Source organism: Pseudophryne corroboree, chromosome 1, assembly GCF_028390025.1.
Source record: "Pseudophryne corroboree isolate aPseCor3 chromosome 1, aPseCor3.hap2, whole genome shotgun sequence".
NCBI classification, from domain to species: domain Eukaryota; kingdom Metazoa; phylum Chordata; class Amphibia; order Anura; family Myobatrachidae; genus Pseudophryne; species Pseudophryne corroboree.
In genome coordinates, this window is record NC_086444.1 from 105724097 (window position 1) to 105741777 (window position 17681).

The 17681-nt window shown below is 44.8% G+C and overlaps 1 protein-coding gene across 2 annotated transcripts in view; it reads left to right on the forward strand.

The window, feature by feature from the left end:
* The window catches only part of PARP8 (poly(ADP-ribose) polymerase family member 8), a 420080-nt gene that overhangs the window by 292363 nt on the left and 110036 nt on the right, over positions 1 to 17681 (forward strand). For both annotated transcript variants that reach the window (XM_063961880.1, XM_063961870.1), the window contains 4 exons: positions 2547 to 2624; positions 10086 to 10180; positions 14502 to 14562; positions 16920 to 17010. In XM_063961880.1, the coding sequence (XP_063817950.1) occupies positions 2547 to 2624; positions 10086 to 10180; positions 14502 to 14562; positions 16920 to 17010 (325 nt within the window). The remainder of the gene's footprint in view (positions 1 to 2546; positions 2625 to 10085; positions 10181 to 14501; positions 14563 to 16919; positions 17011 to 17681) is intronic.

A 17681-nucleotide genomic window follows, 5' to 3' on the forward strand; every position in this document is an offset into this window, starting at 1 on the left:
GGCCCTGGCTTCAGCCAGGAGAGTTTCAGAGTTGGCGGCTTTATCGTACAAAAGCCCATATCTGATTTTCCATTCGGACAGGGCAGAACTGCGGACACGTCCTCATTTTCTCCCTAAGGTGGTTTCGGCTTTTCACTTGAACCAGCCTATTGTGGTGCCTGCGGCTACTAGCGACTTGGAGGACTCCAAGTTACTGGACGTTGTCAGAGCATTAAAAATATATATTTCAAGGACAGCTGAAGTCAGAAAATCTGACTCGTTGTTTATATTGTATGCACCCAACAAGATGGGTGCTCCTGCGTCTAAACAGACGATTGCACGTTGGATCTGTAGCACAATCCAATTTGCACATTCTGTGGCAGGCCTGCCACAGCCTAAATCTGTAAAGGCCCACTCCACAAGGAAAGTGGGCTCATCTTGGGCGGCTGCCCGAGGGGTCTCGGCATTACAACTTTGCCGAGCAGCTACGTGGTCAGGGGAGAACACGTTTGTAAAATTTTACAAATTTGATACTCTGGCTAAGGAGGACCTGGAGTTCTCTCATTCGGTGCTGCAGAGTCATCCGCACTCTCCCGCCCGTTTGGGAGCTTTGGTATAATCCCCATGGTCCTGACGGAGTCCCAGCATCCACTAGGACGTTAGAGAAAATAAGAATTTACTTACCGATAATTCTATTTCTCATAGTCCGTAGTGGATGCTGGGCGCCCATCCCAAGTGCGGATTGTCTGCAATGTTTGTACATAGTTATTGTTACAAAAATCGGGTTATTACTATTGTTGTGAGCCATCTTTTCAGAGGCTACTTCATTTGTTGTTATCATACTGTTAACTGGGTTCAGATCACAAGTTGTACGGTGTGATTGGTGTGGCTGGTATGAGTCTTACCCGGGATTCAAGATCCTTCCTTATTGTGTACGCTCGTCCGGGCACAGTACCTAACTGAGGCTTGGAGGAGGGTCATAGGGGGAGGAGCCAGTACGCACCATGTGATCCTAAAAGCTTTATTTAGATGTGCCCTGTCTCCTGCGGAGCCCGCTATTCCCCATGGTCCTGACGGAGTCCCAGCATCCACTACGGACTATGAGAAATAGAATTATCGGTAAGTAAATTCTTATTTTAGCTTTTATTATTTTAATTTTACACTGGGGTGGAGCCCCTGGATGCAGCGGCGTCACTGCCCCTGGTGACACCCGGTGCGGGAGGCCGTGAAATGGGGGCGTGGCCTAGCATGAGGGGGCATGGCCTCGTGGGCAGACCCCTGTTTTCGGCACTCCAGGGGGTTAAAAAGATGCTGGCTGCCCCCCGGAGAGTGCCTCTTTGCCTCATACAACCCCACTCTTCCCCCCCCCGTCCCACCTTCCCCCTCCTAAGCCTGCAGCCTGGGGCTTCAGATACTGTGAGTCTCTCACCTGTGTCCGGTCTGCATGTCAGTGCGTGGCGCTGCCGGTGTCTGACTCTCACACCGCGGGTGAAGCAGCGGCAGGTCTCTCGCACAGAGGCTGAATGCGGAATACAGTGCCGGCTCCTACACAGGGACAGGAGCTGCACGTATTGTTACAGTGCAGCACCCGGCTCCTGTCACTGAGCAGGAGCCAGCATTTTGGTGTCACCCCTCGGCGGGTGACACCAGGCTGCGGACCGCACCCCCAGCACCCACGTTGTTATTCCACTGCCTGGATGTATAGATAGATCACCCCTAGGTGGACATAGCACCCCTTGATAGATACAGCAGATGACAGACAGAGTACCCCATGACTTATAATGATAGGACACACCAGCCCACACAGTAACACTGGGACAGAGCCCCTGGATGTACTGTATAGGCAGATCCCCCCTAGGTGGACAGAGCACCTCTTGACAGATACACCAGATGACAGACAGTGCACCCCTGGACTGATACACCAGGCTGACAGCAGCCACCAGCCCGATGCCCACGCCCCACAACCCAGCACTGAGATGGACACATCCGTTCAGTGCACTCTCCGCAGCCGGAGTGAAGATGGCACAGATCACTGGAACCTTTATAGAATCCAAAACCCTGCAAGGATTCGACAGCGGGATGATGACGTTTTGCCTCGTTTTGGGATCCGAGTCTGGTGGGAAGCCCCAGGCCGGACTCAGATCCCGGCCTGAATCGGGAAGTTTGGGCGGGTCTGGTTCACCCGCTCATCTCCAAAATTGTCCCTTAGGCATTTGTAGCCAGGTTGGGGAAAATCTTCCCATGTGCATGGACTAAATTATCTTTACTTCATTGGGTTAATGTCTAGTGATCAGTTTTGCGTGCCCTGTTTCTAAGTGTATGAAGAGACAACAATCTATAGTCATTCAATCATCAGAACAAATGGTATCAGGAGATGAGTATAATGATCGTGTGGTAGGCAGGTCTGCCTTGATGTGGTTATTAGTGAGGACAGGGCTGCGTATGACAGAGGCAGTTACTTGATATGAGGATCCAACCAAGCAGGATCATGCAATAATATTGTGATGTCTACTAATCCTCTACATGAAACAAGGTCTATACATCCAACTGGTTTTCCCTATTTCTAGGAATCACGGCATAGTAGTGCTGTTGAAGAGGATTCTGAAGGAGACAATGATTCTGAAGAGTTCTACTACGGTGGGCAGGTGAGGGAAGAATTTGGTTTCTGCATACATACACACTCCCTTAATGGCACAAAGTAATATCGATCGTAAAAGCAACATAAAATGTTTTGCAACGGCATACATAAAGATATCTGTTGTCAAAATAAGCTTTGTGATGCATTTGTCAATCCAAGAATGCATTTATGTGCGTGTGTTTATAGATATATCTATATATATATATATATATAAAAATATATAAATATATATATATACATACATACTGTATGTGTATATATATATATATATATATATCCTGGAGGGAGTTTAAATATTAGCTACAAATGTTGTCACCCGGTGGAGAATTACTTGAGGAGCACTAAAGTTGTTCAATGTGAACTCCATTGTGGTCAGCATTCTCTATAACACTATATAACATATTAGTTGGGATAGCTAGGGTATGTCATACTACCTGATATACATAGTTTAAAAAAAACCTACACAAACAAAAGTCACATAGGGCGCAGACTGGTGATCAGGTTGGCCAAACTGTCTGAAAGTAGGGGATGATGACACGTTCTTCGGTAAAGTATTGTAAGTTTTACCATTACATGGCCACCTGGTGAAAAAATTTGTAAATAATAAATGTATATTTTTAATATATGGTTAGCGCATCCTATGAAGCACCTGCGAACCAAATTTCTCATTATTACAAGCCTTAGAACTTGCTCCAAACTACTTTACTATTATAACTCCTGTATCCCTGTATATATATATATATGTATGTAAGTATGTATGAAGAAATGTTTTACCTGTTTTTACAGTTCTATAGAGTGAGGCAGCACACAGGGCTTCTATTGGCCGTGTAGTGAAATATGTTATTTTCATTACAAGTAGAAATAAAGAGAATAATAGTAAAACATTAAATTTCTCCATGAACATTTCCAATAATACTTTTACCCAATTTGCACAAATGTACAACAATTTGCATTAGTTGTATAGCATAGATAAAATTGATAAATCTCGTTCTGCTTCCAGGAATAACAAATCAATAAAACAATTGTTACATGTGCAATCGCTACCCCAGAGGTATCCGAGGTATCAGGATCAGCCTCTCCAGCACCACAATATAGAGAATGATGATTAGTGGGGAAAGAGGACAGCCTTGTCTGGTTCCATTTTTGATGTTAGGACTGATTTAAGTTTTCGCCATGCCTTCCCCTGTTACAGTTACCATAATCATGTTGTGAAAATGTTATATGGGGATCCTCATTGACTACATGGCTGCCTGGGGAAATTGTCTTCTTCTGAGAAAGGTGTAGATAAGCCATGTTGAGAACCCTGCTGATTGACAGCTACATTACTAGTGGAATTGAGACTGCTCTTAGTAACTGGTACCATATATCCTTTCTATTACACAATAATGGTGGTCATTCCGAGTTGTTCGCTCGTTGCCGATTTTCACTATACTGCGATTTGTTGCTAATTGCGCATGGTACGCAGCGCGCATGCGCTTAGTTATTTTACACAACACTTAGTAGATTTACACAAGCTCGAGCAACGTTTTTTCATCGCTCGAGTGATCGTAGTGTGATTGACAAGAAGTGGGTGTTTCTGGGCGGAAACTGGCCGTTTTCAGGGAGTGTGCTGAAAAACGCAGGCGTTCCACGTAAAAACGCAGGAGTGGCTGGAGAAACGGGGGAGTGGCTGGCCGAACGCAGGGCGTGTTTGTGAGGTCAAACCAGGAACTAAACGGACTGAGGTGATCGCAATCTAAGAGTAGGTCTGGAGCTACTCAGAAACTGCAGGGAATTATTTAATAGCAGATTTGCTAGTCTTTCGTTTGCTATTCTGCTAAACTAAGATACACTCCCAGAGGGCGGCGGCCTAGCGTGTGCAATGCTGCTAAAAGCAGCTAGCGCGCGAACAACTCGGAATGAGGGCCAATGTGTGCACAAGGCCACCTCTACAGAAGCATCAGACAGAGTTCTCCTTGTGGAGTAATTCTGGTCTAGATACTAAACAAGGATTAATCTTACCCCTAAATAGTCATTACCCCTGTAATTCCCATACTGAGTTGATTGATAAACCAACTAAATAACTAAACAGCTCCATGTTTTGTCTGGAACCTGACTAGTAATGGTGACGTGATAAAAGTTTAAGGACCTGATTCAGTGGGGAACACAGATGGCGCCCACAGCCGTGTCTGTTGGTATTCGTCCATCTGTGACTTTATGCAGATAAAAAGTCCTTCCCTGGTGTACGTCCATCTGGGTATACAGCCGCTTTCATCAGCATGCCCATGACACTCCTATAACATGCCTATAAGATAGACCATCTCTGTGTGTGTGCGATAAGACACCTCCCTGTCACCGCCCAGGAACAGCTTAGACACAGTATCAAAAAAATCAGCCGTACATTCACCTCTGAGTCAGGCCTTAAGTACATGGACAGTACAAACACCATTTGTGACACTACCAAGTTGTCAGTTTTATGGTAGTGTGCAGAGCTAGGGTGGTGTGGACAGTGCTCAGCACACAGCGCATATGTCCTGTGGGTGGAGATCTGTCTGCATACACCCGCGCTGCTGGCCCAGCAATCACTTCAGGGAAGTCCCACTCTCTCATAGCAGACTGGTCCCAGTGTCGGCTTCCTCACACTGGGGGTAATTCTGAGTTGATCGCAGCAGGAACTTTGTTAGCAGTTGGGCAAAACCATGTGCACTGCAGGGGAGGCAGATATAACATGTGCAGAGAGAGTTAGATTTGGGTGTGGTGTGTTCAATCTGCAATCTAAATTGCAGTGTAAAAATAAAGCAGCCAGTATTTACCCTGCACAGAAAAAAAATAACCCACCAAATCTAACTCTCTCTGCACATGTTATATCTGCCTCCCCTGCAGTGCACATGGTTTTGCCCAACTGCTAACAAAGTTCCCGCTGCGATCAACTCAGAATTACCCCCACTGTCCGTGGCTATTTCACTCTCAGCAGCGCTTCCCTGAGGGCCCTCTCTAACTAAGTACCCCGGGATTGTAAGGGCCTTTATCCGAGCCCCCTCTGCCCTCGCCAAACCGAACGGCCGCGCTGATAGAACACTCTCACGCCTGCTGCCAGAGGCTGTGGACACTATTATTTACAGTTTATTTACAGTTTCTTAAATAGCACAGCATATTCCATTGCGCTATACAATTGGAAACAACAGTGATAAGACAAATTCGGTATACTAATAACAGACAGACACAGACGTAGGAAGGCCCTGCTCACAAGCTTACAATCTATAGGGAATTAGGAAGGTTACACAATGATAGGTACTATATCATAGCGGTCCCACCAGATTGCAAAGACAGTCCTGATGGGATGTAATTAGATATGAATGCTTCTGATACCAATACCCCCGGAGGCTGCTGCCCTGGACACTAGCACCAACCTCCAGCCCACCCCCTCTGCTAGAGGGTGTCGCAGCAAACAGTATAACTCCCCCTTCCCACCTGCTGGACAGAGCTACAACCACAGAGGGTGCAGCGGGGAGGGGGGAAGGGTTTGCAGGCTCAGTGGTCCTGAAGAAGGAGCAGCTTCAGTTATGTCATAAGGCTGCCAGAAGACAGCAGCCCAGCAGCCAATCATACCTGTGCTCTGCTGTGTTATCTCTGCCTTCTAAAAGGGACCTCGGCTTCCTCACACTGAAAGATCACACAGTGCAGATCCCACTCACTCTACAATTTAGATGAGCGCACATACCGTAGCTTACACCCTTTTCCCCTATCCCACCACTTACTCCCCCCTCCAACTTTGAGTGTTCAGTGTCCACTTTCTCCTTTGTTTTACATCTTCCAGTTTTTCTCCACCCCCTTTCTCTCTCTCTGTCTGCCTATCCCCCCTCTCTCTCTATTCCCTATCCCCCTTCCCTCTTTCTCTCTCTCTCTCTCTCTCTCTCTCTCACTCTCTCTTCCTCTCTCTTTCTCTCTCTGCCTTTATCTCTTTCTTCATCTCTCCTTTTTGTTTTGCTTTTCACCTTTTTTATTACACTTGTCCATCACGGCTATCAAGAACAGATTTACAAATATCCCAGCTAAAAATAGATGCAAAACCATTATACATTATTACAAACTGTCCTCGTGTTCTCACAAACACTTGCGCATCTCGGTGACAACCACCCCAAAGCACCAGTGGAAGCTGAAGGTGTCATCCCAGCAGGAGAAATGCCCCTGACCAATTTTAGTTGTGCCCCTTAAATTGCAGCCAATCACTTGGTTGCGGGCCGCCGTGCCATCAGGGTTTCCCCCCTGAAACAGTGTTGCCATAGACATCTGCCTATATTACCTATACTCAGTAACAGCTCAGTGTGCATCAAAACTAGACTTTTTGTTGAAGTATTATTTTTTTCAAGTTTAACTGAATCTTTAATATATCTCTCTAAGAATACTGCCTTAAAATGAATGTTTTATTCATTTAGTATATATTTTATTTCCACATTTGAACATATACCGCTATATAAGTTAAACATCATATTACAATGCACTGCTCTTGTGCAATACAGTACAGGCTTTGGCTTGTGTAATGCAGATTTTATACAACATGCATTTTTAATGTATATATTCCTAAAATGATAACGTAAGCTTTAAGGTCAATATGTTATATCGTACGCAGTATTTTTGAAACAGAACATTAATGCATTCTTAATTCATTTTCAAATGAATTCTCTTACACATCCACTTGGAACTAATACATTATAAATAAAGGTATAAACTATGTAGGCCTATTAATTATTGAGGTAGAAATTTTATTTTACAAGCAAGTAGATTAAATTCTATGTACAGAGGAATTGTAATAACCACCAGTGTTCATAGTTTCCTTTATTTGAGGCTAGGGTAATGTACATTGTATAATTGTAAATATAGTTAAGGATATAACTATAAAAAGTGCTGAGTGTTCTTCATAAATATTCCAAATGACATGACCAGAGGCGTATTTAGACCTCATGGGTAAGCAAGGCACTGAATTGGTCCCCCCCCTTCCTCAAACAATCCCCCACCAGTCAGTCAGTGTACTCCAAATCCTCCCATCCCCCCGTGAGAGCTGGCACAGACACTTCCACCCCAGCCAGGTGACGAATTGAACATACAAGCCACCCCCCCACTACCACCACAACCACCCCTGCTGATAGCTTGCACAGACCCCCCCCCCCTTTACCCCTGGACCCAGTGACAGCCCCCACAGCGCTTAGAGAGCTGCTCAGTGGCAGATTCCAGGACGGTTTTTACCTGATACCAGCAGCACAATCTTCTTCAAATTACTCCACACATAGTGCCACTGATTCATATTACACCACATACAGTAGTAGCGTCCCTTATTAATGTTACGACACACAGTAGTGCCCCTTATACAGGTTACACTACATAGTAGTACCCCTTATAATGCCCACAGTAGTTGTGCTGCTTACACACATAATGTCCACAGTAGTTGTGGGCGGCCCTTATACACATAATGCCCACAGTAGTAGTGCCCCTTATATGCATAATGCCCACAGTAGTAGTGCCGCTTACTTACATAATGCCCACAGTAGTAGTGTCCCTTACTAGTGATGAGCGGATTCGGTTTTACTCGGTTTTACTCGGTTCTCAAAACCGAATCTTATTGGCTCACTGATGTCACGTGTTTTGGATAGCCAATAAGATTCGGTTTTGAGAACCGAGTAAAACCGAATCCGCTCATCACTATCCCTTACATGCATTAAGTCCACAGTAGTTGAGCTACTGTGGACATAATGAATACTGGCTGCTTTTACATGTAGGCCACAAATTTTAGCCATCTTTATTTTTACACTACAATTTATATTTCAGTTAAACCCCCCCCCCCCCCCTTATCCAAATCTAAATCTCTCAGCACATGTTACATCTGCTCCACCTCCAGGGCAACATGGTTTTACCAGGTGCTTGCTTTTTTGTTTTTACTTACAAACATGAATCAGACCCAGTGCTCTACACTTTGCTGTGCTGTGATTGGGGTAAAAATGGAAAAGGTTAAGGGCATCTTCCGCTACTGAAACATGCAAACTTTTGTGGCAAAAACGCAGAATTAGGGAAATATCTTCTGGAACGGTTTAGAAAATGTCACTATTCTGTACATACCTTGTTATAAGCACACATTAAGTATCTGTATACTTGGGAGAACAAGGAGGATACATATCTCATGTCAACCTAGATATATCTCACCATCATACCCCCATTCCCAATGTGTTTGTTGTTTGTATAATGCACTAAAAATATATTTATAGCCGTTTTCTTTCAAAAGAAAGTTCTAAAGTATCTACTGTATCTTGAAAGAAACAATCTGGAATTTACTGTAACATACAGCACACAAGCAACTACAGTAACTGTGAATTATGGTCAACTCTTGAAACTCTTAAATAACCGGTCATGAAGGACCATTAAATGTTATTTGTTTTTGTTTTATCAATGTGTCTGCAGATCAGAGGTGCACAGTAATCCCGTCGCAACTGGCATCCCGTGCGCAGCAGTTCTGCGAAAATATGCTAATGTCGCAGCCACGGGGATTTGTACATAAACGCCCACTGGGAGTGTCTTTTAACTGCCGCTTGTGTACAAAGACGCACATTGGTCGCATCACCAATTTTCTGAGCAGCCCTATGTTTGCACAGAATGTCCATCGGAACTAAGACGCTGGAGTCTTTACAAGTGCGTATGAAGTCGCAGTTGCAGGCTGAGACACGCCCCCGAAACGGTTGCGACATGCCTGCATTTGACTTGTCACACTCCCTATTACCTCCCATAAGCGTTTGCTGACTTTGCGTCCAAAGCCTCACTGCGACCAATGTATTTATTTTATTTATTGCATATTATTCAGACTAGCTTTGGCCAACAACCATCCATTGTTAGTAACCATCGATGGTGAATGGGTTATCATTATCGATGGGATGCCATTGGTGATAAATGTTGGTGGCTGATCCCGGATGGTAAATTCCAGCTGTACATGCACGTGCTCACAGACAAACCATCAATGGCTCAACCATCGTAGGTTTCCTACCAACGGTGGGAGAACATTGACCATCAATGGCAGGACCGTCAATGGACATCCCTACATCAGACAGCAGCACTGAGCTGTCCAATCAGAAGCCTTTATTACCCCTTAGAAATCTTTGGGCTCTGATATCTGGAAAATACAGCGGGTCCATGTTTATCGTGACCTTTAATAGGATTAACTGAGACTGGGCAGTTCTCTGTATTGTATTGCAGTTGAGAACAATAGATGAAGGGTTTATGTTAATAAACCATGTTGTGCCTAGGTGCAGCAAACTAGCCAAGATAACCGTGGACCCATCTGTATTTGTGATCTCTAAATAAGTAACAGAAAGGATTTCAACTATGGAACCCCTCGTGTTCTACTTGGTAGACTGGGGATTTAAGTAAACCCAATCTCATACTCAGCAGCAGGAAATATCCTTTTTAATGTGCCGGTTGTATTTATAATCTATTATCTCTTGTGCAGGTGAGTTACGATGGGGAACTTCATAAACACCCACAGCTGGAAGCAGATTTGGCAGCGGTGAGAGAAATCTATGGGCCCAGTGCTGTATCTCTCAGGTATAAACTGATATTAATGTCTTATAAATGTTTTACGATGCTGTAAGATCTAGAATGATGCGATTTAATGATATTCTAGGTAACATTGAATTTAAATTAACGTAGAACTATTTACGCAATGAATCAGAGCTAGGGATGTATTATACAGGTGGGAAAATATCACACTGATGTATTAATGTCTCATGAATGTTTTACATTGCTTTAAGATGTAGAATTAAAAGATTAGAATAATAACCGCGCCTTATGGATTATGTTAGCAGCTCAAATAAGTATAAATGAATCAAAAATATATATAAATTAGAGCGCTTAATGATGAACGCACATACCTGTAAAAAAAGAGGTTAGTGTTAATGTAACAGCTCTTTTGTGAATTGGTAAAGGAGATGGTAAGGATATTTGTCCAATCCGGGTAGGAAAGCAGTGTTTTAATTGCGGGTATCTATCCCTGCTGTCCCTACCTTATTACATGCGGCTTGATGTCAGTTCAGCCTAAACGGCTGCCACTGCTTTATCAGGTCCCGTGCTGACGTCGCTCCAGCCCGATCTCCTTTTTGCGGCTTACGGCTTCAAGGCGTACCAGCGATAGCACACTTGCAATGGATTGTGTTGGATTGTCTGTGGAGGAGGTTAGATTCCCAGTGTTCATAGGCAGGGGCTGTGTGGCAACTTTCTGCCTAGGGGGCAGACTCAAGCAAGCGGCCCAGCTTTTCACAGGGAATCTGTAGTCAGGTGGCCCTGGTCATTTAAATTGCACTGGCCTGGGGGGCAGATGGCACCCTGCCCAGCCAGCCCCTGTTCATAGGTGACTCCCAATGTTAGAATATACAGTATGTCTGCCTTCTGTTAAGCACAGTTCCCCAAAAGTCAGGAAGACATTACCCACTACAAGGAGGGGTGTGGATCATAGGGTCGACCACACTTAGGTGAACAGTCATTAGGTCGACCACTATTGGTCCACAGTGACTAGGTCGACGCCTGAAACTGGTCAACGTGGTCTTTAGGTCGACATGAACAAGGTTGACATTGAAAAAGGTCGACATGAGTTTATTTTATTTTTTTGGTGTCATTTTCTTCGTAAAGTGACCGGGAACCCCAATTAGTGCACCGTGTCCCCTCGCATGGCGAGCGATTTCAGGCAAGGTGCCTCGCTCCGCTACCGCGGTGCTTGGCACATGTTACTATTCCCAGTCGTAGTTCACGTGGATCGTAAAGTATGAAAAAAGTAAAAAAATAAAACAAAAATGTGAAAAAGTCATGTCCATGTCAACCTAGTGACCACGTCGACCTAGATACCATGTCGACATAATGCATGTCGACCAATAGTGGTCGACCTAATGACTGTTGACCTAAGTGTGGTCGACCTAGAGGCCGGATACCACAAGGAGGGCTGCACCAAGACGTGAACTGCCTCATGAAACCCCACCCAACCCATAAACATCTAGGGGAAAATGTATCAAACCTTGTAAAGAGCGGGGAAGTGGCCAAGTGGTGAATTTGTCCATAGCAACCAATTACTTCTAGCTAGCATTTATCAAGTATTTTGTTTTAATATGATAGGTAGAATGTTTGATACATTTCCCTATTGGTGTACTGAGGAGGGTGGGAATTTTCATGTGATTACCCATTGACTATTAACCACAAACCACATCATGAAGCCCGTTTTTTCCTGTTTTCAGAGCTCCCAAAAGTAACATAGTAATAGTGGGGCAGTTCTAATACAGGATGAGCCAACTTGGTTATCATCCTCATTTTTTAAAATCTGTTTCTTTAATATATACTAATATGGTGGTTTAGTTCTACACTTCCTGCAGAAGTACAGGCAGAGGTTAATCCAAAGGAGAGTCAAGAACCAGGATCTAGGTCAGTACAGAAGACACAGGAAACTTCTGGGGTAGACTTGCAATAATCAAGGCCAGATTGCTGGACAGTTCTTCCTTAAATATGGGGAATTAATGACATCACAAGCAGAGCTGATAAAGGCCACCAGATGGTGCACCTGTGCATTGTAGGCCAATAACCTCATGGATAGGTGGGGCTTCCCACAGCACCTGTGGGCGACAGTGACGGCAGACTCGGACACCCCATATTCCTGAAGCTAGCAGTCCTTCATGTTAGAGGACAGCAGCCCAGAACTCTCCAGCAATGCGCCCTGCAGATTGAAGGCAGTGGCGGTTCAGTTGCTATGGTAAATACCACAAGCATCTTTTGTGACGGCAACACTTATCATTTCATGATGTCAGCGCCATAAAATATTAAGAGTTGCCCCCTTATTGCCCCTATTAACAATCAATTATTACAGAATTTATCTCATAAGATCAATAAATAAATAATACCGATCTCCTAACACTATACCGCCCTAATATATTTATATAATGATATTGCCCCATAAAATAATCATAAAATAGCTTTTTGCCTCATTTATCAATAAACGATAACCACACTCATAATAAGTAAATGGGGCTTCCTCACGTGTAGATTGGCCAGGTAGCTCTGCGGATTTTTCATAATTTTTGGGGGGATGTGGTTTAGGTGTCTTAAAACCTCAATACATTGAAGACGGTTTGAGAATCCCCTCCTGAACTACAAAGGATCGTTGTGTGAAACGATCCTTTGTAGATTTCCCCAGTGCCCATTCCATTCTGTTTAAAAGGTATATTATTCTTATGTAAAGGACTAAGTTGCATTAACGATGTCCTTGCATAGATAAAAAAAATGTCCATTGAAAAGAGATGAATTACATAGTGAAGGGCATAAGGCCAGTTTCCCTGTTGCGTTATCACACACCTACAGATGTGTCCTCCGTTGCTGTTGCTGCAGTCACGTTAAACTCCCCTTCTAGTCGCCTCTAATCCAGAGTGAGTTTACCAACGGCTGTTTTCCACTGACACTGTATCGTAGCATTTCGTATACAGATACAGCTGCAGAAGCACACAGAATATACACATGCCGCATATCAGTTTAATCAGGGTAATCTGCTTGTGCGTCTTACTCCCACAGTGATGCGAATAAGGTGCATTGTCGAGGATAAAAGATGCCCAGTCGCACGGGGCCTGGCGGCTCTCATGCGACCTGTGTGATGCGACTCATAGTGGGGGTCATTCCGAGTTGATCATAGCCCTGCAAAATTTTGCAGGGCTCCAATCATGACAATAGACATGCAGGGGGACGCCCAGCACAGGGCTATCCTGCCCCACATGTCAGTGCCGCCCCTCCCCCCCCCCCCCCTGCAGAAGTGCAAAAGCATCGCACAGCGGCGATGCTTTAGCACTTTAGGAGTATCTTCCGGCCAGCGCTGCTTTAGCGTGCTGGCCGGGAGCTACTCGTCGCTCCCCGGGCCACAGCGGCTGCGTGTGACGTCACGCAGCTGCTGCGACCCGCCCCCCCCCCCCGCACGGTCCGGCCACGCCTGCATTGGCCGGACCACACCCACGAAATGGCGGCCAAACGCCACCGTTCCGCTTCCCCCCCAACCAGCAACGGACAGCCGTCGCTGAGCTACGATCGCCTCTGCCTGATTGCCTGTCAATCATGCAGAGGCGATCGTAGCTCAGCGATGGCCGTCAGCCATCTGGCATGCGCTGGCGCATTGCACCGCCGGCACATGCGCAGTTCAGACCCGATCGCTGCACTACGATAAACTGCAGCGTGCGATCGAGTCAGAATGACCCCCAATGTACGGAGATAGACTAGGAAGGACGCATCTGTAATATTACCGGCCTGCAACCAGCTTTTCTGCATTGCATTACAAGTTTTGCAAAGCATTATGGTACCTGAAAAATGCCCTGTGTGCAAGATGAGAACCTACACATAGGTTCTGCCTCCACATATGAATGTGCTATATGTGATTGGGCAACTCTTATGGGCCCTACAGACTCAGCGATGTGCCGCCGAGCTGCCCGACCGCCGATACAGCAGACGGGCGACCCGGCGGCGGGGGGGACAGTGACGGGGGGAGTGAAGTTTCTTCACTCCCCCTGTCACCTGGCTCCGTAGACATGCAGGCAAATATGGACGATCTCGTCCATATTGGCCTGCATGCACAGCCGACAGGGCACCAGCAATGAACGAGCATGGGGCCGCGCATCGTTCATCGCTGGTGCCTCCACACTGCACGATATGAACGTTATCTCGTTCATTAATGAACAAGATCATTCATATCGTGCAGTGTTGTCGGCCAGTGCGTAGGGCCCATTACCGTGCAGAGCTTTTATACTTATACAGAACAAATGGTGCTAAAAATTAATGCCAGGAAGTGTTTAGTGCGTAAATGTTATTGAATAATATAAAGATGATTAATATCTAGCATTGTTCTCTCTTGCAGGGAATATGGAGCAATTGACGATGTGGATATTGATTTGCATATTGATGTTAGCTTCCTCGACGTAAGTTATGTGACTTTTATAAGCAGAATGAGTAATGTGGGATTCACTGTCTGTAACAAAGGTCCCTCAGACTTGAGGATTACTTAGGGGTGTATTCAATACCTGTCGGAAACTGCCGTCTTGTCGGAAATACGGCAGTTTCGGACAGGTTTAGGTTAGAAGGGGTCCCGACCTATTCAATGCTGGGCCATTTTTTCCGATAAGTCGGGAATTCCCGACTTGTCGGAATCTATGTGGATTGTCAAATTAGCCGCGGATCCACGTGTTCCGTGGCCAAATCCGTCAGGTTTTTGCCCCGGTTCCGATAATGTCAATCCAACTTTTTAAGAGTGGACTGACATTGTCGGAACCGGGGAGAAGAGACGGGGGAGCGGGACACGTCATTACCGCTGCCTCCTTGGCTTTCTCCTCCGCCCCCTTGCTGCTGTTGGTGGCTGCTGCCTCTGATGTTGCCGCTGGAGCTGAACACTCTCGCCGGGTCCTGGCTGCGGCCTCCACTGACGGCTTGACCCGGCGACCTCTCCAGCAGTGCCGCCTGTGCTGGAGCGAGACCCTCTTGCTGCGGCCGGAACAGTGCTGCTTCCCGCAGCCTCCCACATCTCATCTGCTGTGCCATACTTTGGTACAGGGTTTCCCGGACACTGCGTGAGAGGGGGCGGTCGGAGCTCCGGTCCCGCAGCGGCACACGCCACCATCCTGCTTCTCTGCCTTCATAGCCGGACAGTTACAGCTCACAGCTCCTGGTTACAGGTACACTGGTCGCAGGGCCAAGGGAGTGGAGGCGAGCCAATCACATAGCCCCATTTCCGACAAGCCGGATTGACATTTCCGGAAACGCGGCATTGAATAGTGACCTGTCGTATCCTTTCCTTAGGTATTAAATATACCCATTAGACTTCAATTGAAATTAAAACAACGGTTTAGTCAAGATTAAAATAATCTCATTAAATATATATTGTCCCAATACAGTAAAACAGTTTGAGAGGCGATATCTGACGATTCTAGCAGCGGTGTATGAATTTTACACTTACAAACTTTTAGTTGGTCTTCTTAAATTCTCAGTTCCCAGTGTTTATTTTCTGTTTCCTAAACTCAGTATTGCAACCGCTACCCTGTTAAAGTATTTCTGTAACAAGAAGAACAGGAGTAATTTATAACTGACTGGTTAAATATAAACTTAGCCCGAGCAGTCAAAGCAATGTACAAACAAGTTAACATCACATTGTTAGTTAGTAAAACATTAGCCTCACTTCCTATGTACCGTTGTACTTTTTTTTTTCAGTGTTGCATTGTAGATTTTTTAGATGTGTATTTTTTTTAGTTTCTCTTTTTGCTAAAACTTGTATAATAGACCCAAAAGGTCTGGGTTTTTTTTTTTTTTAAACAAACATGGCACATATTTAATAATTGGTTTGATATACTCTTTTACAAATGTAATTGTATAACAGTATTTGACAGTGACGTGCAGTGAGGTACAGTAAACGGCTCAGGAGGCACAGGCTAGTATCAGAGCCAGATTTACACACACACATATGAACCCGAGGGTGCATGTGGGTATTATACACACATTCCTCCCAACTGTCCCGATATTTGCGGGACAGTCCTGTTTTTTGGGCACTGTCACGCTGTCCCACCTGCGGGCTGCAGTGTCTTGCAGTGGGGGAGTAGTTGGGAGGCTGCATGCACATAGCGTCTATTCTCGGGAGTCAGAGGGACTGGGGGCATGCCAGCAGCTCACAGAGTGCTAGGCATGCCCCTCAGTGACGAATTCGGGGGGCGTGGCTTGCAATTGTGGCATCCCCACGAAGCCATGCCCCTTTACACAAGGCCACGCCCCCTTTTTGGACGCTAGTATGCAGCGCAAAAGTCCCGACTTCGTTTTTAACATTTTTAACAATGTTGGGAGGTATGTACAAAGGTGCAGCAGTATATACTGCTAGAAATTTCATGCGTTTTGATCAGAGATGTGCAGACAAGGTAGGTAGGTGAGGCACTGCCAGTATATGCCAGTTTTGAAAAAAAAAAAAATGATTAGAATAATACAAAGACGATATTTATAATATCTTCTTTGGATTATTCTTGTTATTTTTATAATCAAAACTCTGTAGTATACTGAAGTATGACAGGAGAGGCTCTGCCTCACCTCATCGCACATCACTGGGATTTGCATGTCCAAGGAATGATTGATTATATGCGGTTCTGTGTATAATATATTCATGGGTTCCAATGCCTTGTTAAATGTCCAATGTGTGTAAACAATACCCACAGTTTTATACATTCTACTTTTTATGTATTGTTATGTTTCACAGGACAGCTATAGTTATAACATTAGTTTGTTGTTGTTTGTCATCCATCAGGAAGAAATTGCTGTAGCTTGGGATGTGATTCGCACTGAGCCGATTGTAGTCCGTCTGCACTGTTCTTTAACACAGTATTTAAATGGCCCTGGTTAGTGGCTGTTTTTTTACTTTCTTTGTTGCCCCTATATTATTGAGTTTTCTTTACAGGTTCTAAGGAGTAATTTTTTTTAGTTAATTATAGTCTCACTAATTTATGCACTACTATATTTAATATTAATAAAACAAAATATCCAAATAAGCATACTGGCATAAATGTAATGGGATGGTTCACTCAGGGGATTTTTGTCTCCTTTACTGTGTACATTATCATATTTCGGTTGGAGTATAGCAACAGTTACAGGATGAGTATACAGTGCATCCGGAAAGTATTCACAGTGCTTCACTTTTTCCACATTTTGTTATGTTACAGCCTTCTTTCAAAATGGAATAAATTATTTTTTTCCGTCAAAATTCTACACACAATACCTCATAAGGCCAAGCTAGGCACACTATGTTTGGGCAGTTTCACCCATTCCTCTTTGCAGCACCTCTCAAGCTCCATCAGGTTGGATGGCTAGCGTTGGTGCACAGCCATTTTCAGATCTCTCCAGCCTTTCCAAATCATGTCCGATCAACTGATTTTACCACAAGTGGACTCCAATTAATCTGTAGGAACATCTCAAGGATGATCAGTGGAAACAGGATGCACCTGAGCTCAATTTTGAGCTTCATGGCAAAGGCTGTGAATACTTATGAACATGTGATTTCTTAGTTTTTTTA